The following is a 26,487-nucleotide window of genomic DNA, read 5'->3' on the forward strand; positions in this document are numbered from 1 at the left end:
GTCATTTTAAACCTAACCATTTCATCCCAATGTAATGCCATAGAAATTATAGTCAATAACCAAGAATGCATTGAGTGTTAACTGTAAATGTCCAGGTGGGTTGTGGGCTCTACCCCTGGTAAGAATTTACATTGCCTCATTCACTAATTCAGGTTCCACTTGAACAGTGTGATAGAGGTGCTCTGTATCACATGAATTGGTAGCCTGTTCCAAAGATGCAGCAGTCACTGGGAGATAAATCTGTCCTACCAGCATGTCTTATTTAAGTCATAACCCATATTTAGGTTCCTGAAATGGGTAGCCCTTGTTCCATTTGATTAATGGATATGTAGAAAGTTTATTAGGTTTGGGTCTTGGATTGCTCTGTAGCCTACAGACTGTAGGCCAGGCATAAGACTCACCTAGGAAGTCTATACAATACGGAGTATAGTGACGGGGACATTAGTCTGTCTGTGTAAGCCACATGCTGGAACCCCTTTATCTTCTTTGTTAGAAACCTCTGAGGTCTCTCTAATTGCTGCAAGTGCTTAGTATGCTACATGCCAGATGGGACATTATTCTCAATTATGGGCCAGATAATGCCAAATATAGGGGGGTTATAACTTCTTTTGTTCTTTAGATGATGCCTTTGTTAATCAAACATGCTACATAGAAAGCATTCCATACTACAGTAGACATATGGTGATCAAAGTTAAGGTCACAGTCAACTTGTAATCCCAGGTCCCTTACCATGTCATGGGTACTTAGGTATACTTATTGATTTAATAGTGTAAAAGGACATTGTTTGTATCGAAAGGAATGATGATACATTTCTTTACATTCACTTTGAGACCGTGACTAATACACCTGTCACTGGTCCGCGTGAGACCCTCCTGGAGTATACTGACATCATTTGGAGATTCAATAATTGCACCTAGTTTGCAGTTGTCTGCATACTTGGTCAGGCACAACCCCTTAGTTTTGACCTGAACTTCTGAGAAGTATATACCAAACAGTAGGGGGCCCAGCACTGACCCTTATGGTACCCCACTGGTAACAGGTCACTGGGTGATTAGAGTCACCCAGTTTGATAGTGTGTGTCCAGTTTCTGAGTCAGTTGGCAATCCATCTTACAACAAAGGGGTTTACATTCAGTTTGCTAGGTTTATCAGTAATGCCTGAATGTTGGATTGTGTTGAAAGCCATTGCCAGGTTGAGGTATGCTGTGTGCACAGATCTGCTATGGCCTTGGTCATATTTTCAAAGAAATCTACCAGATTTAACAGACAGGATCTGCCCTTCACAAAGCCAAATTGGGTAGGATCCATGGTTTGGAGGTCACCTATGTCATTATTTATGAGGTCCATAATGATACATTCCATGGCCTTACAGATTAGGCTTGTCAGGCTTATGGGTCTGTAATTTCCTGGGTCTATTGCTAGGCTACCTGCGTGGAGAGGAATAGCTGTTGCTATTCTCCATTCTGCAGGGACAAAGCCTGTGGTTAGGCTATCATTGAAAAGGGTACTTAGTGGTAATACTAGTTCATAGTTCATATTTTAGCCTATTTAGAAGACTACCTGGGAAGTCATCTGGTCCCATACAGACTGTGTTTGTTGCCTTGGACAAGGCTCTAAGTACCTGCTCTTAAGATATGTAGGGTGGGGAAGGGAATTTTGTAGAAGCTTTGTAGTAAGTGAGGAGATAATAAGGGAGTGAAATTTTCACAAAACCTATCTGCTAGCAAGCTTGCTCTCTCTGTGGGGTCAATGTGTATGATACTGTTGGCCACTAGTTCTGCACATGCATGAGTCCTGCCCTTTAGGTTACATACATAGCTGTAAAAGGCCTTGTGGTTATCCTTGGCTGTACTTGCTAAGTTTCTGCCAAAGCAGCCCTTGGATGATTTGACACGCTGTCTTATTTGTCTGTTGAGGTTGAGGAGGGTGCTTTTCCATTGTTGGGCCTTGCCTTTGTTTTCTTGGACAGCAATTGTTTGCATTTATTGCAAAGTTTGTTGATGCTGGATATCCACCATGGAAACTTGTTTTTACTTGGGGCTCTGGCTTTGATTCTTTCTGGTATGGCTGAGTTTATACACTTATGCAAGTGATTGTACAAGGCTTTAGTGTAAGCTTTGGCATAGGTATCACTTCCAGCTTGGAGTTGGACTTGGAATACATTTATACATTCACCTAGGAGAGTATAGTTTGCCCTGGTGAAGCATCTTAGTCTAATTTCATCATTTGTAAATTCTGATGTTACTACCAGCTTGAAGGTGACAGATTTTTGGTCAGTTTTAACTAATGAGGGTTCGACAGTTGCAACATTGGCATGTTGTTGATGACCAAATCCAGAATGTTTGTTCCCCTTTTTGGGGCATGGACAATTTGTTCCAGGGGGTTTAAATTAGCAAAGTCAAGGAACTTTTGCACTAGCAAGATGTAGTGTAGGTTTCCAGTTAATGGTGGGATAATTGAAATCCCCCATACTCAGTGGCTTTGGTAAAATTTGGATTGTTTCCAGTTTGGTGAAGTAGGCTTTGTGGGCATCGTGACATATGGAGGGGGATCAGTAACTAGCTATGACTTCAACGGGGTTCTTACCCATCGTAATCTGAACCTGGAGTAACTCCATGGAGTTGTCCAGTCTAACTAGACATGAGGTGAATTTATTTCTACTATATAGGCACCATCATACCGACAATTAGACTTAAATACTCCTAACACAACTATATTACCTACATACTTATCACTTGTAGTTAGTACTATTCCTCTATAAACAATCGCCTTCTTACCTGTTTTTTCTTCAGTGAAGTATTGTTAACAATGTTTACCATGTTAGGTGTATTTCTGTGATAATTTAACTTCCTACCTAACTTTTATATACATACATTATGCATGTCATGTTCTGTTTTAATACTATTCCTTTTATGTATAAACATAAGTTACGTATTAAATGTTCCGTTTTATTACTGTTTTACTTTTTATTACTATTTTGTTACTATTTTTTATGTTAAGAATTTGACTGGAACTTTTCTCCCCAGGCTTTCACTCCACTGAAAATGGGTTCTGTCACAGTCGGACCATCCCAGTAAACAAATGTAAAATAAATAAATTAATTAAATAATTATGTAAATTAAAACACTACCTACTTTGATTTTCATGCCTTCATTTTGCAGTCTAAAGGTACTGAAGGCCTTGTAGCCTTGCAAGGTCAGGGTACTCTCTAAGGCCTTGAACCAGGTTTCTGTGACTGCACAGACATCTACATCTTCTATGATAGAAAAGGTTTCAGGGAGTGAAGTTTTTGGTTTAAGCTCCTAGATTTAGCAACATGACCCTTATTTTGTTCTGATTGGCTACATTCATGTCTGTAATGTTGTTTTTGAGACCTTGCCTAAAAAGGCACTATGGGGGAGGCAAGAGCCTTTGCCAGCAGCTGAAAGCCTAGAGTTACCAGATGCAATCCATCTCTGGCAAAGCAGTGAGGCTTGTCGACCATGGCTTCCCAGGCTGACAGGAAATGGATCCCCTTTGAATGACACCAAAAACTGATCCAATTATTGACATCGATCATTTTTTGTTTATACTGTGGCATCATTCTAGGTGAGGGTAGCATGCTGCTCAAGGCTAGGTACATACCTACCTGGAAGACATACTCACAGAGCTCAACCATGTCTATCTTCATATAGTCCAGTGTGATACATCTCAGGTCATTCATGCCAACATGTCAGTTCATGATCAACTGAGGCTCAGCTAGAGCATTATCTCTTTGTGGAATGTATCCTGCTTGATATTGACTTTAGTTTCCCTCACTGAAACCAAACAGATATATAAGGGATGTCTTTCAAGTCTCTGTAAAGGCTGAAATGAGTCTTTCTAGATTTCAACAAAATGAAGTTCATCTATCCAGCCACAATCTCTTTTTCCCATTTTTGCCTAAGGGGTCAGGGTGTCACTTCAAGAGTGACCATCATTCAGAGCCAAGGTATACACCACCAGTTGGCTGAGGTAGTTCTTCCACACCACACATTTGCATGTATGCTCACCCTTACAGCCAATTTATAGTGCCCAATGCATCAACTGCATGACTTTGGAATGTGAGAGGAAAATAAAGCACCCAAAGGAAACCCACACAAATACAGGGAGGACATAAAGATTTCACACAGAAGGCACTCCATCCAAGAATGAAACCTTCTGCCGTGAGATGACAATGCTATTCGCTGTACCACTGCACCACCCCTCAACAGGATTATGTTATCCACACATATACAACATTTTACATTTAATCACATTTTACATTTTTACATAAGTCTCTCTTTGACAAGTAATTTTTTGTATGTGTTAATCTTATTATATTACAAAGTTATTGTAACATGCATTTTTTAAATATAATTGTACTGTGGAGCTTTTCTCCCTGGGCCTCTGTTGAAAAAGGGCTTTGTCCTAGTCGGACTATCTCAGTTAACACATGTCAAATAAATAAATAAATACAAACACATGCACATATGCACTGTTGCATGAAGTTGAGAGTGATGTGTGAAAAATGTACTGATGAAAACTGAGAAGTCAGTGGCCAAGACTAATGGCCTATAACCCAAGTATTACTACTTCCCAAGCTTCTCTGAAAAGGTCTTTCTTTCCTAGTTGGACTTTCCTGGTAAACAAAGGCAAGCAATCAAACAAACAAACAAATGATTCAACATATGAATAAATACATTTTACAAGCCAGTTAAGAAACAAAACATGATCACCTTAATCAAAATACCTCGTCAGTTCTTTATACAGTCTCTCTTTAAGGAAACTTCTCTGTATTACTCAGTACAGAGCTAGAAATACTCCATAGCACTGCTAGAATATTGTGCCTATTACTGAATCCATGATGGGTGCCATATCTTTTTATATATTCCATAAACTGCTGGCAGACAATGTTCTACACTTGTTTTATTAGTCAGAACAGGATCAAAATGGATAAGTGGTATTTATGGAGTTTGCATTTAAGAATCTTTGTCAGTGTGATGAATGAGGCATGCTGGCCAATGTCAGTACAACTCCAGAAGTAAATAAGGCAGTAATAACAAGTTTCAAATGTATAACAGTGAAGCTAGTGGCTATTTTAGGCTGCAGTTATGGGAGTATAAGAAGCAGTTTCTTATCACTCCAAGAAACCAAACAAAAGTGAAAGACAGACTACAAACAATAGAAACAGGGAGATGTCTCAGCAATCAGAAGGTAAATACTTTGGGGGCATTTGATATGACCTGGACACTTTAATCATGACCTATGAAGAACAGATAAAAGCCATAATTATCTTCTGCCTAACTTCATGGATGCCTTTAGAGAAATGAAGAGGGACGCATTATATTTATCATTTTTTAAGATCTTATTTATTTTGGCATAGATGACTGCAGGTTGACTTAGCATTCTGTATAGTATGTCATCGAAGCAGATGGCCTTAACTAATTCCCTATAAATGCAGTTATCCTACCAAGAGACCATTCCTTCATTTCACGCTAAGTTTTGTCATCTGAGCTTCATTCTTATTTTCTTTGAAAGTCATGCTCATCTAACTCCATCTAACATGCCTGGAGAAGACAAGAATTACTTTATCTTTGACTGATAGCTGAATATTAGAGAACAGAAAAAAAACAGCAGAAATTTGAAAAAAATCAGTATTGCAGTCTATACATAGTTCCCCCTTAGTACACAAAAATATATAGGCTATCTACATGCATTGTCTTCTAGAATGTAAAAAAAATATTTTTAGGAACAGCTGACAGATTTTTTATTTCTTATTAAAGTCAATCAAACAAATAACATGACCTGTAACATTAACATGAACTTTAACATTAGTCCTTCAATGGCTGTAGAACAGTTACTGTTGCATTCACAAATGATAATTGTACTTCTATCAACAAGCTCCTCTGATAATCATTAAAATTACACTCAAACTGTATTACAGATAAAATAAAAACACACAGATGCACAGTTATATTACAGTATTAGATTAAGTTAAAATGGATGCCTCCAAATAGTACCACACTATAAAAGAATAACACAGAAGTCTGTATTAAGCCTCATTGAGCTAAAGTCATATAAATGACCAGTTCCAATAGCCTGCGATACCAGCATGAACAACACATATGTTTTCTTTGACTGCACTTGTTTTGGTGTTTTCCTCTTCAAGCCCACTTGAAAAATAAGCCTCATATCCTGACCATTAGAGCAAACTCAGTTAATAAAATAATAAATACATAAATAAACAGCATTCTTTTCCAAATAAGTGTTTCTTAGCAACTATTCTGTATAGATGTTAAATTTTTATACAGTATTCTTATTTTCTAGATATATATCTCAAACAGTCTTAGTGACTCACTGGTGCTATTAAGTTTTGAGAAGCACATTCCACATGAAACAATAATAAAGTCATAGTCTGATATAACAAAACAGAATCCATATAGATAAATAAAGGTATTGCTGCTCAACACTAGGAGCCTTAACAAAAATCTCCACTCCTACAAGTAGCTTATCCTGGCTGAAGCCAATTGGGAGCACCAAATCAGTGCAGAGTTTTAATGCTTACCACAAAGTCAAGCCAACAGCCCTAGATGAAAGCACTAGTGGTGTTGTGCTTCCATATTTGTAAAAAACAAAAAAACACTTCACCTCCAGACTAATTAAACAAGCTAACGATCTAGAGCTCCTTCACATTCAAATTACCATTAAGAAGAACCATTACAACATCATAGCTAACTATAAGACTATCTTTAAATCCCCCTAAGCCCAAAGCTTCTACCTAACTGGTATGGAGTACATGTGCAGTAAGCCAAGCATCATTTCTTTTAGGAGACTTCAACTACCTCTCAATTTATTGGGGGAATCATATATCCCCTAATATATATCCCCAGAGATTTCTGGACTTCATCAATATAATCTGTCTGGACCAATTAATCTACACCCCAAGCAGGGGTGATAAATTCTTGATATGAACATGGGAAAGCTCAGCTCCCTACCATTTGCAACTCCCTCCCTGGCCGAAACTGACCACAAATCAGTCACATTCTCCTTACGACTACAGCAAATATCAAACTCCAATACTTTGGTATAAAGAGATTATGTTATAGTTAATCTACTGAAACTGAATGATAACCTGGCTAAATTCATCCCTTTCCAGCCTGATGACCATACCACTTATGCAAAATCCTTTACTACCAAATTCTATGCACTTGTGAAGAGCTGCATAGATACATCTTCCCCACTCTGAAGTAAATATGATAGATTAAAAAATAAATAAACACCTATGGTGGAACCCAAATATAAACATGCCTTATAAAAAAAAATAAACTCCTTGCATGTTTAAATAGATGCCATTCTTAGGGTGCAAAAAAATCTCTTACGAAACTTAACAGGGAACTCCAGATCTTAAGGAAATCAACCAAAGTCAGATATGAAGTAAAATCTGCCAGCCAGACAAAGAACAACTACTAAAACTTCCTTGACTATGTTAGAAACCATAGAAATGATGGCCAGTATTCTGCAGAGCTAATAGCAAATTATATCACGTACTTAGACCCTAAGGACATAGCCAAACTATTAACAGATAAATTTAGCTATAACTTTATCCCCCTTCCCCTCCTACATTCCCAGATTCTGAAGAAGTCGTCATAACGGACGAAACCCGGGTAAACATTCGTTTATGTATTGGTTTGGTGAATATTCAGTGGATGTGAAGGTGTACTGGTCATTTTCGTGGTGTATTGCTGTTCGCAACTTTTCAATAAACGGTCCATTATAGCTGTGGAAAGCATTTATCTGTACAGCGTGGAAGAAAGTGAGTTGCTGTGACTGCTGTGTATGCTGTGGTATAATTCGCTGCCGAGCATTTGAACTTCCTGTGTTATATCTGTTTCAACAATTTCTTGGTATTCCCAGATATCATACCTGCATCTACAATTCCCCACTAAATATCCTATGGACAAGTTCTCAAGGCAATATCCAAGACTAATAGCAGAGCTTCTATGGGGCCAGATAACTTACCAAACTGCTTATAGGGCAGCCTGAAACAGGACCTGTGAGACTTCCTACAGATGTTTTTCAATGTCAGCCTCAAAACAGGTTTTGTGCCAGATGAAAGGAAGACAGAAATTGTTATCCCTTGCTCAATAGTAGACTGTCAGTGAACTTGGGAAAGTACAGACCCATACATCTGGCCAGACACATTTATAAGCCTATGGTCCTTATGGAATCAATAAAAAGGAACTTAAGGAACCTAGTAAATCTAAACGTAAGTCAGTTTGGATTTCTCAAGGGCTGCTCTTGCCTACATGCTTGACATCTTTGAGAAAGTTACAGAAGCAATGGATATTGACAAATCAATGCACACTGTATTTTTAGACCTTAAAAACGCATTGGACACTATCCCACAATTAGGTATTGTGGATAAACAGTCCTTGATAAATGTTAATCCCTACATAACTTGGATAAGAAACTGACTCAAAAAATGAACCCATAAAAATTAGGTTGGTCTGTTGTACCTCTTCCAGAATACCTGTCACTATCTTTGTACCAAGGGTTCTCTTTGGCATTTACTTCAATTAATTCAAATGTATTGTTATGGGTTAATTGTGGACCAAGTCAGGAGATGACTGTAACTTTGATGCCACCATTAACTTTCAAGAGGACACCAAAATCTTTCAAAAAGAACTTTTCCAACCCAGCAGCTGGTGTCAAAAACATGGGCTAAAACTAAATGCCAAGTGATGTATATTACTATCCTTCAGCAAGCAAGAAGTGTCTTGTAACTACCACATTGGCAACGCACCCCTGAAAACTGATCCATTAGTAAAGGACCTGGGAACCTATAGATAATGAACTGTCCTTTGATCACCATATATCCACTATTATAAGAAAGTGATTTTTCATTGCACAGCTTAATACTAAAGATATGGTATCCTGGTTCAGGGATGTGATCATTCTACTGTGTTCTGCACTCGTCAGGCCAATCATTGAGTATAAAGCACCTTTTGTATGAACTCGTGACACAATCTAAATGTCCTTAAGACGTTCTTACTAAGAAACTCAAGGGACTAAATCATAAAATCTATGTGGACCATTTCAAAGCTGTGTTCCTCTTCTCAGTGTCATACAGGCTACTGAGGGGAGATGTGTGTCTTCCATATAGACCCTATTTTTCAGACCTACTGCACATTCACAAGTCCAATATGGTCATAAATATCCACTCAAGAGATCTAAATCTCTTTTGAAACACAAATTGAACATGTTAGAGGGACAGATATGTATCACAGAGAATGCTACTTATTTGGACTCATCTTCATGTCCATGCAAAGTACTTATCTTATACTAAGCAAATATAATCTGGATAAATGGGAGGGTAACTGCAAATTCACCACTGGTTTAGTACCTTTGTCTCTTATGGATTGGTGTGATATAACTGTTCATATCATCTAATAACTAAAATATAAGGGTTAAAACATTCATGGGAATGTATGACTTGGCTTTTAAAGATCCTCATGGTTCAACAGCCTAGCAAGCACCTATGATCCCATGAAAGACAGCATAGGTTAAATATATTTTAAATGTGCAGCATTTTGTTGGATATATTCAGTATTATCTTCAGGAATCGCATACATGAAAATATGCAACCAAGGATGCAGGCTATGTGAAAAGTGATAACTATTAAATGTGTCTTAGAAACTATCAAAAAAGTGGAAAACCTTCCCTTCTTGATGCAAACCATAAAACCAAAAGGAAACTTGTATATCTAAACAAAACAAAAATAATTATTTTTGGGTAAAGTAATATAATTTTAAAACAAACAATGCAACAATGAAAATAATATAGGTTCCCTATCATATGCCAGCAATATGCATCCTCTCCCTCAAAAACATGGTGTAATTAAAAGCATGTTTCATAGGATTCAAGATATAACCATGGATGATTGCAATAAGAAAATTAATTATTTGGTTAAAAGAATCTGTCTGCAGTTACCCTGAGAACATTATAAAACAGTACAGCATGTAAATAGTAATTTCAAGTGAAGCAGAATACATGTGTGGGTAATGTATCAACGTTTGTAAACAATAGGGGGCATAATCTAAAACATTTCTTTACCTCAACAAAACTATCTATGCAGTTAAAGCTGGCACACTCAAATACTTTAATTGTAGTATGTGCCATTATATTGGTGAAGGACCCAGTACGTGTTGTGCCAGCTCTGCTACCACATACAGAGCTCTTGATTATTTCATATGTTCATCAGAATTTGTGGTACCTTGTATGTAGAAAAAACTGTTAGCAGATTGATGGTGAGAGTTATGGACATGGCTGTGCTGTTAAAAATAATAACACCTTTAACATACTTAGTAGGGACTTCTTAAAATGTAGAGATGTTAAGATGTTTCAATTGTCTGTATTTGATCATGTTGAGAGTATTAGAAGTGGATATAGGGAATTAATATCTAGAATATGAGTGGTAATTAAAATTGAACACTTAAAAACAGTTGGAGTTAAAAAATTGTATGTGCTATTTAAAGAAATTAAGAGAGAAATGTAGTCATGTGACACAACCCATGTGACAAAAAGTGATTATTTAAACCATGTTTGAAGCAATTATCAGGTTATATGAAGTATTAGTTTGTTATCATATATTATGAGACAAAAATTCTCACCTGAGCTTATGTTACTTTTATTATTTTATTGTTTTAGTGTCTATATTGGTTATGTTGACCTAATAGAATTCTTCGTGTTTTTTTGAACTAGTCAGGTTTCTTTTTTATTTGTGCATCTCAGAATAAAAGTAGAAAATGGGCGGCCACGGTGGTGCAGTGGTTAGCATTGCCACCTCACACAAGAGGTTCTCTGGTTCGATCCTTGGCTGGGGTACCTTCTGTGCGAAGTCTACATGTCCTCCCTGTGGTCATGTGGGCTTCCTCCGGGTGCTCCGGTTTCCTCCCATATCCTAAAGACATGCTGTTGGTGGACTGGACACTCTAAATTGACCCTAGGTATGAGTGTGTGCATGTGTGTGCCTTCTGTGGAAGGTTGGGCACTGGGCTGCCAACTCGACACTGTAAAAACTCCACTGCCAATCATGAGCGGACAGGTGATCCGCTGTGGTGACCCCTCACCGGGAAAAGCCGAAAGAAGAAGAAGAATAAAAGTAGAAAATAATAAATGAAGAAATTCTTTCTTTAGTGAAATATTTTTTTTTTACTAATCCCACTAAATAACTTTAACATTTCCTTAAATATTTTAATATAACTTGTCTGATCTCTTTTGTTTTTATGCCATATATCAGAGGGTTTAATGTGGTTGGCACTGTAATATACAAGACTGAAAACAAGACTGGTATGTCCTTTGGTGCCTTACCATCATAAACTGCTCTGATTATAGACATAAATCCAGAAAGATAAAAAACGACCATCACAAAAATATGAGAACTACAGGTATTGAATGCCTTTTGACGTGCTTCCCTAGAATCTAGTTTTAATACAGCTCTGGCAATCTTAAAGTAGGATAATCCAATCAATGCAATATCAGAAGGTGCTACAATGATTATGAAAATGTATTTATAAATCTCACTCATGGCAGTTTGAGCACATGCAGCATTACTAACAGCAAGATAATCACAATATACACTGTACATAGTAGTTACTCTGTAATATGGTAAAATCTTAGCAAGTACTGGAAGGGGAAGTATAATACAAAAATTCCTAACTGTAACAAATAAGCTTATTCTCAATATAAACTGATTTTTAATTATTGATCGGTATCTCAGAGACTTAGTTACTGCAATATAACGATCATAAGCCATTAGTGCTAATATGGATGATTCCATAGCACTGGAAAATGCGATGACAAAGAGTTGTGCAAGGCAACCATTAAAATTTAACAATATTGAGCCATACCACAGCACTACTAAAAGTTTGGGTAGAAGACTAACTGCTAAAACAAGATCTGCAGCTGATAACATGAAAATAAAATAATACATGGGCTCATGAAGCCTTTGTTCTGTCGCTATAATCAACAGAATAATTAGGTTACCAAAAAATGACATGAGGAACATAATGAAAAAAGGGATGGAAAGCCAGTGCTGAATGTCATGAAGTCCAAGAAATCCCACCAGGACAATTTCCAAATTGTCACCAGTGCTGCAAGTGGTGTTAGGCATTGCAGGACCATATGATTTAATCTGAAGCTACCAGCCTTCCATGATCTGAAAACAAAGAAATACAGTCAGTCACTGTATGTTAATAAGCATTGTTTTTATTGTATGCACAGTGGTGTGACCCATCAACTTTTTCTGAGCATTATATCCTCCATGATAATATAAAATATTATGGATCTGATTTATACTGCATACAAATATTCTCCTGACACATATAATTAGATATGTCAAATAATGCCACAAAAATGCTATAGAAACTGATAAAAGAATCAGAGCGTACATTTCCATTGGTTAAATGCAAAAACTAGTTTGATCTACTGTTGATTGTTTGGAAAACATTCACAATTTATCATCAAGAGAAATGGTGTTGGCATAAAAATGTAAATAGTTCCATAAATGAATGCAAGTCAGCATTGCATAATGAATGTCAAAGTAACAAACATGCAAATAAGTTTTGGTTCATAATTCTTTCACACCTAGCTTTAGTGGAATTTCACACTGACACTTGTAGATTTCCTTTGTGGACAACTTTCAGCTGAACTAAAGTCTTAAGAATGCAGTTTTCCAACGTAGCTGTAAACATATGCCTATATCTTAAAACTATAAAAATTATAAAGAAAGTTAAATTCTGAAAATTACTCAGCACATATTCATCTTCACGATGGTGGCATTAATATGTCAGACAGGCATAATTTTTCTTGAACAAGTAATTTGATAAAATGTACATGAAATTATTATAATAATTAAATAAGTATTAATATCTCTGTAGCCATAGCAAACAGTCTCCAACTATTAGCACAACTTTTTTTTCATGCAGATGTAGCCCTCATTTTGCTGCAAATTAGTTTTCTAAAATTCGCTTTATTTTGAGATATTTGCATAATTATGAATGGCATACATATTTGCATATTTAATTGCAGAATAAATGTAAATATCTGCAAAGCAGTGTTAGTTACACACCCATACCTCTCAACTGTACAGACTTTCGCAAAAGTTTCAGATTTTTACCTCACATTTTTGGTCTGTTCCTCATAAAAAATTGTGATATTATGGATTTTTGTGGTAAATCACTGAAGACTGAATTCATTAAATGATCCCCGGGATTCATGAGTCTTGCGCCAGGCGCAGGAGTAGCATCGGCGAACTAATGCCAAATATGGCTGCTGAGTGATTCAGGTACGAGCTGTTTCCATGTGCACTACCAGTGTACGCCGGAGCTGCGCAGCTCCCGGTGCATGTATGCTAATTATCCCATGCGCAGCAGTGTAGCATGCAAATGAAGGTATATAGCGATTCATGAAGTGGTGCAGGCATAGCGTAAGCATGCAGAAATGTAAACCAAAAAAAAACAGTTTACATTTTTTTCAAACATAAAATCGGAGCAATGAAAGCGGACCAGACTTATGCATTATAATGTTAATATATGCCAATGGCTAAATATATAGCCAATGGCATAAAAAACATGCACAACACATAAAAAATAACATTTAATGTCATGGCGACACTAACACAAAGGAAACGTGCAGTGCATCGGTGTGCAAATGGGATCACAATGAAAATATATTTTTATGTCATAAAACTGCAATGTAACACAATTCATGAATTCCCCATAATAGTCAATAGCACGCATGCTACACCACAACCATGGCGCAGGGTTGCTAAGGGTCTGTGACAGTGTTCTGCGTGGTAACTAGTAATTAGTAGTCAATGCCATGCAAATGAGTCAAGTAATACTGAATCGCAAAATCCCTGCTGGCTAAGGATGTACCACACAGCATAGCGGTACAACACCGAGGTGTGGCCTGGAGATAAACATGACATCAAGAGAGGGGTGTGCCACCTTAGCTGTAAGCACATTGGAGCATTGGTAATCCAGGTTGCCTGTTGCTAAGCAAAGATGCAGGATAGGGGTGTGAAAGTAGCCATAGCTTTGCTTAGCTGAGAGCACATAAGGTAACCAAAAGTGCATGTGAATGTGGATGAAAACGCGCTCGAAATGCGGTAAATGTCTGTGCTTGGCAAGCACCATAGCTGAAACAGGAAGGATACGGGAAGACAATAAGGAAATGCTGCAGCATGGTAATTGGAGTACAAATGAGTAATTAACACTTAGGAACTCACAGTGGGCCATTGACAACAGCTAGCAAGGCTGCTAGCAGCTACCTGCAGAACAGGAAAGGGGAGGTGCCGTACTGCAAAGAAAAGAGAACTGTCACAGCAGAACAAAGCAAACTTGGAGTAGATCAGCTACATAACACATTTCGCTAGACAATCCTGGGTTGGGAAAGTACAAAACAAGAAAGCAGGCAGCTGGATGCATGCCTGACAATGGGAGGGGAATCGGGTTGAAAAGTGAAGTAAAGAGCAATAGATGAATCATGGCAGCCAAGCGTAAGTCAACACCAAAGGCCCCACAATAGCAGTACCTGCTGTAAAACCCATAATTAAGATACCCTGCAACTGGAATTGCACATACACACCAAATTACACCAGCAGCATCCATTGCACAATAGTATAAAGTGTGAAAGCCCCACACACACACACCTGTGTTTTCCCAGACACTGTACACCATTGGTGTATACAGACGGGGAACTTTTAATATGTACATGTTAGGGGCTGCCATAGCTTTGATTCACCAGGATGTGTTGGAGACTGACGGTGGTGTGGAGAATGATGCTGACAACCATCTCAGGCACTGGAGGAGGAGAAGAGTGTTCAGACCCAGGGGCTACATTATCTGGAGATAGTAGAGCATTAAAGGTGGACAGGGACACCATAGAGAAACTTGTTGAGCTGTGCTGGCCATGCCTCAGAGCCAGAAATAACTAAGGGGAACCCATCCCAGTGGACACGAAGGTATGTGTAAGCTTGAGAATACTAGCCACAGGTACCTTTCAAAGGCCAACTGGGGATAACATGGGGATCTCACAGGCATTAGCATCCAGGGTACTCCACCATTTCCTGGATGCCATGTTACCACATGCCAATGAGCACATATACTTTCCCCGAATGCAGGAGAAGTTGGCCAGCAATATGCGTCTCTTCCACCATGTGGCAGACTACCTGGAGGTACAGGGTGCAATAGACTGCACACACATACACATCAAAACACCACCTGGTGAGCAGGATAGGCGCTACATAAACTGCAAGGGATATCCCTCCATCAACTGCCAGGTCATGGTCATTTTCATGGATGTGTGTGCTGGCAGCCTTGGAAGTTATCATGACTCCCACATCTGGCATGCCTCACAGCTGTATCAGATATTTGCCAGGGGGGAAATCCCATATGGCCACCTGGTAGGGGATGCTGGCTATGCACTGGAACCGTGGATGATGACTCCCATCAGAAATGCACACACAGCCACGCAAGAATGCCATAACGAAGCATACGCAGAAACCAGAATCATCACAGAGCATGTGTTTGGGATGCTGAAATCATGGTTCTGTTGCTTGGACATATCTGGTGGAGCCTTGCAGTACTCTCCAGGCACATGTGCCCACATCTTCATAGTATGTGCCATGCTACACAATATGATCCTGTGGAAACAACTGGAGCAGAGACAGAATGGTGAAGGCCCTCACAGCCCACCACCATTGCCAAGGGCCCCACAGTCACAGAGGGACTGAGACCACGAACACCCTGTGACAGCCCCAGTAGGCAGACAGAGGCATGCCCTGTGTGCCCATGCCCTGGCAAAGAGGGAATGTATAGCACACACACTGACAATGTAGGCACCTATGGACTGACACCCTTCTCCACCTGCACACACAGCAAACATAGATGGCACACACACACGACCAACTGTAAATTGTCATGTATAGGTGGTCTACTGTGTTCATCCTACATAGGCAGCCCTCAGCTATTGCACACACAACTGCCATTGGCACAAGGTAAGTCAGTACCTGAACAGTAAATTAAGATATCAGCATGTGTCCATACTGTATGTATATGTTCATAGATACATAGGTAAGTACATGCCTAACTGCCCAAGGCCAGTCATAAGTCTGGTCAAAATGTGTCTGCTGTCACCACCCTATTGATTAACTAAGTGTCCCTCTGTGGAGCAGAGCCAGTTGCGGGATCCCTGGGGTGTATCCACTGTTCCCCACCCACTCTGCAAGGATTCTCTGGAGAGTTAGTGAGGGGTTCTGTATAATGTAATCAGGGATATAGTTCCAAATAATGGGGAGTACCCATAACAGGAATCTGTCACTCCAGCATCTTCCTGTTATGGTTGTGGCAAGGTGTAGCTCATTACAGTGTGTGGCTTACTGTGACATGGATGCCCATAGGTGGAGCATATCCATTAATCCTGACTTGGACACGGCTTTGTTGGCCAGCAAATATCATCTCTGAGTAAACAAGATGCCACTGAGTAATGCATGAGTATATGCAGTCTGGCAGCATAGGACACATGTCTGAGGGCATTATCCCTCTATGCGAGGTACGTTAGTGGCCCTTCCAGCTGTCAGATGTGTCTTCTGAGGTACATCCAAAATGGGTTATCATACTCGATGATGGGATTGATGACTGAAGAGTAAAGGGGCAAAATAACCTAAGTCTGTTTAGATGTGAACCCTTAAACAATTAGATGGCCTACATAGATGGATGTCCTAACTACTTCCCACATATGACTATCAAAGGAGAGATCACTATGTAATGTAGTCCCCACATACCCATTACGCCATCTGAATCATACTGTGTGCCACTCATGTGTTAATATGTGTGTGTTTAGTTTCCCAAAATGGAATGACCATGTATTATGTGGCCTTTAGCTGGAGGCCATCAATCTGACACTGTGTTTGTCTATGTTAAGCCCCTTGAAGGATGTCTGTGACAGCTGGACTGTCAGCTGTGGCTCCCAGTCTGCAGTAATTATCAAACACAGCCTGCTATTGTCCACCTGTGTTAGCCCGTACCTCTGAGAAATATATGGCAAACAGTAGGGATCCCAGGACTGAGTCCTGTGGGACACCAGTTGTGACTGGTCAAGAACTGGACCTGGACGCTGCTAGGCTTACCATGTGGGTTCTGTGTGTAAGCCTGTTGGCAAACCAACCTGTGATGTATGGGTGTATGTACTGGCTGGTGAGTGTAGAAATAATACCTGAGTGGGGAATGGTGTCAAAACCCTTGGCGAGGTCCAGGTAGTATGTGTGAACTACCACATCCAACATCTAAAGTCTAGGTGGCTGTAAGAAGTCAAACTGGTTCAGTAGGCATGATCTGCACTCAATCAAGGTGACCTGGGTTGGGTCAAGTGTCTGGAGGCTACCATTGTCTGTATTAATGAGTGCCATGAGAATGTGCTCCATAGCCATGCAGATCAGGCTACTCAGGCCTATGGGGTGGTAGTTACCATGGTCAGTTGTGTCACCACCTTGGTGGAGTGTAATAGCTGTTGCAATGCGCCAGTGAATGGCCATGTAGCCTATGTAGAGGCTGATGTTGAATTGCTATATTAGGCGGGGGGGGGACTTTGTCTTGTAGTGTCTCTAGGATGCAGTCTGGGACACCATCTGCCTCCACCTGTATGTCTCAGATATCTGGGATACTGTACATTTTGGGTATTGTTGTGGGTCCAGTAGGGGGTGAAGCTTGCTCCGAATGTATCATCAAGTGCGTTGGTGATATCAGTAGGGTCAGTATATTCAGTGCAATATTGCACCAGCACTGCGCAAATCTGTGTGTTACTGCTTACATCACTGACATAGCCAAAGAAGCCTCTGTGATCATATTCTGAATCCATGCCTATTTACCTGTGGATGTCAGCCTTGGATGATTACATGAGTAACATAAGTATCTTGCTAATACTGGTCACGGACGTCTACATGTCTTGGGATTGGCTGTTGTTCCGGACTACTGTACTACTTCTGTTGTATAGCCTCTATAATGCAGGGTTTCAGCAGACTGGTGTCCTTGTGTAGGAGTAGCTAGTTCTGGTTTACCATTGATGGCACAACCCTTACATCTTTGTAGGCGCTTATAGAGTGCATTCGTAATTCTGTCTGTATCTTGAGCAGTGTCATCCCTGAGCGTAGGGGCTGTGAACCCTCCCAACTCTGTCATTAGTACTGTGAATGTAGCTGTAGGAAAGGTATTCACTGTGTGTTCCTTGGGTGGGGGAGATGGTTGGGGGTAGAAATCAGTGAATAGTTCATGGTCAGATCTAAACAGTGACCAGTTTACCTCTGCTGTAGTGCACCTGTTGCACATGTCAGTGATTACCTCTTCTAGTATGTCTTCACCTCCTGTTAGTCCATCTACCAACTGATACAGGCCATATGAGGTGATAAATCCCAGGAAGTGCTGGGCCTGGAAGTGAATACATGAGTAGGTTATCCAGTTAAGTGTAGGGTAGCTGACACTGACCAATAACAGGGTGTCTGGTAGGACTGTCATGTTTATCACTGTCTCCAGATAGTTGTAGTGGTGCTCCTGGGTCATGGAGGGTTATCTGTAGCAGCTCACAGTTTGCATTGCAGTCATGGCTGATGTTAGCTGCACATGGATGATCACAGAGGTATCATGCTGCTCCACTAACTTGGAGGTGTAGGTATCTCCGATGAATATGGATACACCCCCTTCATGTCTGTGCCAGTCCATGTACAGTGGCTGAAATGTGTGTCATGGGTTGTAGTCTGGTAGCGCCAGTGTGCTCACAGGAGCCTTATACATGTCCCAGTCATAGAACCGATGTAGATGTTGTCCATACTGAGGGGTGCTGTGAGTCCATGCATGTCGTGAGTACTACCCCTGGTTTGAGTAGCCTAACACTCATTGGTTCTGCTATTGTGCAGTTCATGGAGGGGAGATTCATCCCTGAGACCTGCCTAAAAATGGCACCATGGGTGCACCAATAGCCTTGGCTAGCATTCCAAAGCCTTAGGCTGACACATGCAAGTTGGTATGGCATTGTTGCAGGCATGTGTCCCATCTGTGCTTGTGTCTCATCTTTCCTGTAGGTAACCTACTGGTAAGCAATTTCAAAGCCTGAAACCTATACATGTCCACTAGCTTCCACGATAGGCTTTTGGTGTGATTATTTATCAGTAGTTTGTATGCTATTGCTATACCTAAATGTTGTCTGACTACATGGCGAATTTACACTGTATATTGTGATCAGAAAACTCTGTATAATCACACATGATGTTGGAGATGGCTTGCACTGTAGAGGTTCACAGATAGGTAGTAGGCTATCTGCCCAAGGGCATTTAGAAGCATAGCTACAGTGTCGTGGCTTTACCTGCACCACTGATGAAGTAACTGAGCCTCTGTCAATCATAGCCAATGAAGTGATTCCAGGCAGAGTTGCTGGAAGTTGTTGAGGACTGGTGTGCTGTAGGGTGATAGGGGCATATAGTGATCTCAAAAGGGCATGTGAACATGACAAACCAACAGCATTCAATTTCCCCAACAGGTCTTGCAGTTGTAGAACTGGTGTGGCTCCCCCACACCCTGCATTTATGTGTCTGGGACACATGATCCCAGGGGTGTATATACTGTTGGCCAGTCAGACATCAAGGTTTCCCCTGAAGTGTGTCAGTGAGTGGCTATGCCAAATGTAGTTAGGATGTTAATGTATAGTCTCTCAATTCATGTGTTATGTCGGTAGTTTGAGAAGCTCACTGGATGTGGGTGGCTCCGCCTGTTGTGTAGCCAAGCTTACACATAGGATTCATGAACATAGGAAATAGGCAGAAGGAACTTTAATGTCAATAGTGCAATGGCTACAGCATGTGCATAATATCTGTGCAGTCATGGTTCAAATCCCAATAAAGTCGGAGGTGATTTACATGTTACATAGTATACCTTAACCACAGCTTGCATATATAGGTAGTATTCCACAGAATAATAAATATTTGGAACACACAACCGCTGAAAAGTGCGTTAATCACCATTGCACTACCAGTGCCTGCTCTGAGAGGTAAAATGCCCACTGCCAGGATTAGAACATGCAACCATGTACTCAATCTTCACAATAACCTACCACTAAGCTACCTGAGATGTACCAACAGCAGTTCTGTATTCTGACAGGTTAAAACACAAAAGGGAGGAATGTGTGGAAATAGGACAAACCAGCATGTACCCAATGAAAGGTGTATGCTATATATATATATATATATATATATATATATATATATATATATATGTATATACTGAAAGCCCAAAATCCTGAAGCCCAAAATCCTGAGACCAAAATCCTGAAAGTTCAAAATCCCGAAAATTCAAAATACTGAAAACTTAAAATCCTGAAAACACACAGGATACAAACACTTACTATATTCCACTACAAGTACATACAGAAACATATTACTTTTCACTTATATGCAGGGCAAGCCCCTGCACCCCTCATGGGGCTGCTTCCACACCCTACTACTTAAATATATCAACTCCGCGATTGCACTTCACTACACTAAGTGCAATCTTGGAGTTGGTATATATAAGTAGCGCGGTGTGGGGCCGCAGCCCCCATGGGGGTGCAGGGGCTTGCCCTCTGCTATACTCTGCAAAACAGTAATATAGTTTGTGTTTTATTTCTTTGCATGTACATGTGCTGGAATAAGTATCCTGTGTGTTTTCAGGATTTTGTGTTTTCAGTATTTTGAGTTTCGGATTTTGAACTTTCAGGATTTTGGTCTCAGGATTTTGGGCTTCAGGATTTTGAGCTTCAGGATTCTGTGAAGGCCATATATATATATATATATATATATATATATATATATATATATATATATATATATATATATATATATATATATATATATATATATATATATATATATATATATATAGAGAGAGAGAGAGAGAGATGTCAATATATGGGGATATACATATATATGTAGATATATAGATAGGTTAACAACATCTACATAACCATGGAGGTACATATAAATGGTATACCTACCAAATATCAAATGCTTGACATACCGACACACATAATCACAAGGCTTAAAGACCGAAAGACTACAGTACCGAAACACCAGAAGCACGAGGTTTAAAATCCTGATGTTAAGGGACATTTAGTCAGTGCTTCTGGTGATGTGGTTTAGGTAGGTTACTGTGTGTAAGTGTGTTTCTGAGGGCTGTAGTGTGTGTAAGTGTGTTCTGAGTGTGGGGTGTGTTCCTGGGGGACTGTAATGTGTGGATGTGGATTTGCTTTCTGCGTCTGTGTGTGCAATTTAGGAGGTAGAATATTAAAGTAGGGGGTTTGTGGGGTATGCAGGCACCCACATGGGGGTGTAGGGGGGTTTGCCCACCTGCTCATGCATAGTGTAGGGTGGTTTGTTTGGATGTGGTGGGTAGCAGCGTGTCTGTGTGCATGTGTGTGTTCCATGTTTGTGTTACTTTTGCGAGTTTGACTGTCGCTGTCAGTAATGTGGGGTAAGGTAGTCTTGGCCCGGTACTGTGGGCATCAAAATTGTGTGGGTTCGGGATTCCATAGGTATCCCGTATACAGTGGTTGAAGTGTTCATATATGAGTATAACATGGACCATAGCAATCATACATTCTGCCATGACCAAACTTTATGAACAAAGGATATGGAGAGTATATGCCTATACAATATTACAAATATGCGCTACGGACATGAGCCAAAGATAGGGTTACCACCTGTCCCACTTTGCGAGGGACAGTCCCTCTTTGGGTGATTGTGTCCTGACCAAAATTATTAAATGTGGCAAATGTCCTGTGATTGTAGGACATAATTATGTCCCATATGTAATGTATAGTTGCATACAATAGTTCTTTCTGTATCTAAAATATCTACATGTTACAAGAAACAGGATAAGCAACTAAACTGCTGCAAGAATAAGCTTATATTTAGGCAAAAAAGGAAAGTTCTATCCTTTGTACTGACCGTGGGTTTGTGTCGGCCTGTAAAATCTGATGTGTGTCTCGAAAATGTCCCATTATGGCCATTATAAAAGGTGACAACCCTAGTCAAAGAGGGTCAGTAATGACTGCAAATACCTGTGACAGAAATACACAGCTTTCGTGTAGCAAAACTTTATTACATTCCGATGTATTGCCAAAATGTTTCAAGGGCTAACATCACCTGCATGCTATACAGGAACCAATTGACAGTGCCCTTAATGAATCAGCCTGCAATTACCATAGTCTTAGTCCACTAAAGTATAGGTGTTCAAATAGGGAAGGAACCTTCACGCACATATCGATTATGTATAAAAGCAGTACCTACACACCTGCTTCTGCTATGTCCACCCACCAACATCTCCCCCACACCCAAACAAATTACAATACAAACTGTAATAACATCACAAATCATTCACTCATTGTACGACATCTGCAGAAGCCTTAACATACCTTGTCAGAGACACACTAACATGGCCCTATGCGAAATAGTTGCTGTTATACAATGGAACAGCTGCTGATGTTACAGGGTTTGTTTGCACTAATCCTGTTTCAGAGGATTGTGTGTACACCTGGAAGTGTTACCAATTACTGATTAACAGCACAGTATGATACACATGTACACCAAACCAAAGATGCCTGGTGAGCACACTGTAAACCACCTAACACTTCATGCATAGCCAGACAGCCTTGAGCTGCCCAAACATCCTTGCCAGACTGAAACATCTGCAGAAGTATCAGGTACAAACAAACCCTGCATAAGTAGCAGTGTTCTGAAATATAACAGCTGTACTCACATGTAGAACAACATATTCTAGCCATTACACACAATCCACTGGAGTCATGAAGCTAATATATCTCTGTCTGTCTCCATATAGCTGTCGAAATACATCGCAAACAACACATCCAGGCCGTCTTCCTCGAAAGTAAGGCAAAGGGGCAATGCCCAAGAGGAGTACACAGTTATACACCACTGTTGCCATGGTATTAGCTAATGGACTAGCTGCACAGCTGATGTGCATCTAATTAACTACTTTGGAACAACAACTGGTGGTCAGGATAGTACATGTTACCGATATTTAACTATAAAAGGATGGCTTATCACACATTCAAACCATCTGTCTATACCAGCAGAACGTTACAAAGAAGATTAAAATACAAACTGAAAAGGATTGAAATAACAGTCAACGACACCTCAGGTTACTAATAAGGTATGTAGAACCCTCAGTATGTCTGTGTATGTAGTACCTGTTCTGTAATATTTAAAGTTTACGCAATGCATATAGGGGAAACAGTTATCTTGTAGTGATGTATTGTTGAGCATAGTAACGCTAGTAGTATTTATGTGTGTACTGCTATAGGTCACAAGGCAAACAACGCATAAACCACAAGGGATGCTATATAAGGGCTTTGAACCCAACAATTCCTCACCAGCCACTGTCAGTGGCAGGGTTGGTCCAACAAGTATGTGCTATAACAGGGGATAGTATATGTTGATATTTTGTAACAGTAGGCATGTGTATGGGTGTATTACTGAGAATAACACGTTGAAGTTTGGCCTACTGTGCAATTATGATTTGCATGGTTGGATATGGTGCCAATAACTGTGTAATGTACAGTATTGTAGGCAGATATGTATTACATTTTACATAGGATTACTGTTATGTTAGGCAAACATTAGTTATGTCTATTGGCATTTACAATACACAATAACAGGACACATATGACTTGTAGTCATCCGACAGTTTATCAGCATGATAGCAAAGTAAAATGGACGAGCTAGTTAACTATTCATGCACATAAGACATGTAATAAGTTCAAAGGTAGATACTAGGCTGCCTGCCCGAGGGTATTTATAAACCTAGCTAGAGTGTGTTGGCTTCTGCCATCCCCTTAGGTTAGTTCCCTGTGCCTATGAATGGCATAGCCATTAGTTCCCTGTGCCTCTGTCCAGCTCAGCCACCGCAGTGATCCCTGGGGTCTGTCTCCCATCCATCCATCAAGGTTTCTCTTGAAGAGTGCTAGTGAGGGGCTCTGCCTGATGTACATTGGAATCATGTTCCAAAGCATGGAGAGTCTCTGGGTCAGGAATCTATCCATCCAGCATGTCCTAGTCATTGTTGTGATTAGGTGTATATCCCTAGAGCATGTGGCTCTCAGGGGCTTCTGTTTAGGTGGAGCATATCCAGCAATACTGAGTTGGACATGGGCCTTGTATGTCAAGCAGAGATCACCTGTAAGTATGCGGTATGCAACTGAGTACAGCTGGAGTTTCTTTATTTGGGATGCATAGGTCATCTGTTTGAGGTCAGTAATCCTCTTGGTGTGGTACTGTTGTGGTCTTCCAAGCTGTTGCAGTTGTCTTGTAAGGTACATCCCAAATGGGGTGTTGTATCCTTTAATGGGTCTAATAAGTCATGAGTAGAGAGGCACAATGGCCTCCTTTGTTCTGGATGTGAACCCATTAGAGATTAGGGGGGGCCACATAGAAGGATATTTTAACCACCTTGTCATTATGGGTATTGAAGGAGAGATTGCTATCTACTGGGGTTCCCAGATTCCATATTACCTTTTCTGTATGTAGGGAACTAGCACCTATGTGGTAGTCCACAGGTAATTAGTTCTATCCAAAGGGGATGACTATGCACTTTTTGGCATTCAGCTTGTGGCCATGATATTGACACCAGGTATCCATCTCAGTGCAACCCTTCCAGAGGGTGTCTGTATCAGCTGGGAAAACAATTATGGCCCCTAGTTTGCAGTCATCTGCAAACCTTTTCAGCCAAACCCTCCTGTGCTTGCTTGTACCTCAGAGAAGTATATACTGAACATGAGGGGTCCTAGGACTGAGCCCTGGGGGACACCACTTGTAACTGGTTTACAGTCAGACCTAGGGTATGCAATTCCCACTGTGTGGGTGCATCCGTGAGCCACTTTGCAAACCATCACATGGTGTAGGGGTTAATGTTCAGGTGGATGGGTATGTCGATAATACCAGAATGGGGAATGGTGTTGAAAGCCTTTGAGAGATCAAGGTAGGCTGTGTGGACCTCCTTACCCTCATCTAATGCCTTGGTAACTGTCTCAAAGATGTCCACCAGATTTAAAAGGCATGGTCTGCCCTTAACAAAGCCAAACTGGGAGGGGTCAAAGGTTTGGAGGTACCCAATGTCTTTCTGACTGAGACCCATGATGATGTGCTCCATAGCCTTGCAGACCAGGCTAGTCAGGCCTACAGGACAATAGGTCCCATGGTCCGTTGTGGCACCAACTTTGTGGAGTGGGATAACTATTGCTGTGTGCCATTCAGGGGGCACAAATCCTGATGCAAGGCTATTATTGAACATGATGCATAGGTGGGGAGCAAGTACGTTCTGAAGTTCATGTAAAACGCAGCCTGGGATGTTGTCTGGTCTCATGGATGCTGTGATATTGGCTTTAGAATGTGCAGCTTTTACCTGCATAGTTGTGATTACAGGGACTCTGCACTCTTCCTGTATAGATATGACCCCTTTAGGGGGTGAGAGGGGGGAAGGTAGCACTGAACCTATCTGCCAGGATGTTGGCAATATCAGTTGGTTCTGTAATGTCCGTGCCTTTGTGCTGCAACTCAGAGCAGAACTGGGTGTTGACATCAAGATATTTGACATAGCTATAGAATGCTTTGTGGTTGTCATTGGAATTAGTGGTGGTTTTGTTTCTTTAGCTAGCTTTGGAGGATCTTATAAGGGATCTCAGCTTCTTACTGAGGCTGACCAGGGAGCTCCTCTATGCATGGGATTGTACTCTCTTTTGCAACAGTGTCTTCCTTTCCTTTTTCAGTTTGTTTATGGCAGGGGACCAGCAGATTGGCTTCCTTAATTAGGAGTATAGTGTCTTGGTTCTGTTTGTGATACCATGATCCATGAACTCGTGTAAGTGCTTATAGAGTGCATTTGTGTAGGCTTCATCAGTTGTAACTGTATTGTCCATCTGCATGAGTGTCATGAATTTCACCACGTCTGTCTTAAGAAGCATGAATTTGGCTTTGTAGACATATTATACTGTGGTTCCCTTAATGGGGGGTGGGGGTGGGATGTGGATATCAAGGGTGCTTAGATTATGGTCGGATCGGACCAACGAGGAGTTGACTTCAGGTGTGGAACACCGGTCAGTCATGTTGGTAATACCTAGATCTAGGATATCATTGCCCCTGGTGAGAGTGAGAATAAGTTGATCCAGGGCATTGGTGTTTATGAATTCCAGAAAGCGTTGAACTAATGAGTTGGTACATGAGTAGTTTTCCCAGTTAATGGTGGGGTAGGTGAAGTCGCCCATTAGTAGGGTGTTTGGTTGAACCCTAATAATTTCCAGTACATCAAGAAAAGAGGAGTGGGAAATTTGGGGTATGGTTGGGGATCTGTAGCAAGCTACGATTTGGATTGCCAGAGGTAGTTGCACTTGG

The 26,487-nt window shown here is 40.5% G+C and overlaps 1 protein-coding gene across 1 annotated transcript; it reads right to left on the reverse strand.

The window, feature by feature from the left end:
- Positions 1 to 11,232: 11,232 nt before the first annotated feature.
- On the reverse strand, positions 11,233 to 12,171 carry LOC122802229 (olfactory receptor 52H1-like). The gene has a single exon (XM_044071889.1). It carries the CDS (start codon positions 12,169 to 12,171, stop codon positions 11,233 to 11,235), a length of 939 nt encoding a protein of 312 aa, XP_043927824.1.
- Between the last annotated feature and the right edge of the window lie 14,316 nt (positions 12,172 to 26,487).

Source organism: Protopterus annectens, chromosome 5.part0, assembly GCF_019279795.1.
Source record: "Protopterus annectens isolate FY-2018-M chromosome 5.part0, PAN1.0, whole genome shotgun sequence".
NCBI lineage: Eukaryota > Metazoa > Chordata > Ceratodontiformes > Protopteridae > Protopterus > Protopterus annectens.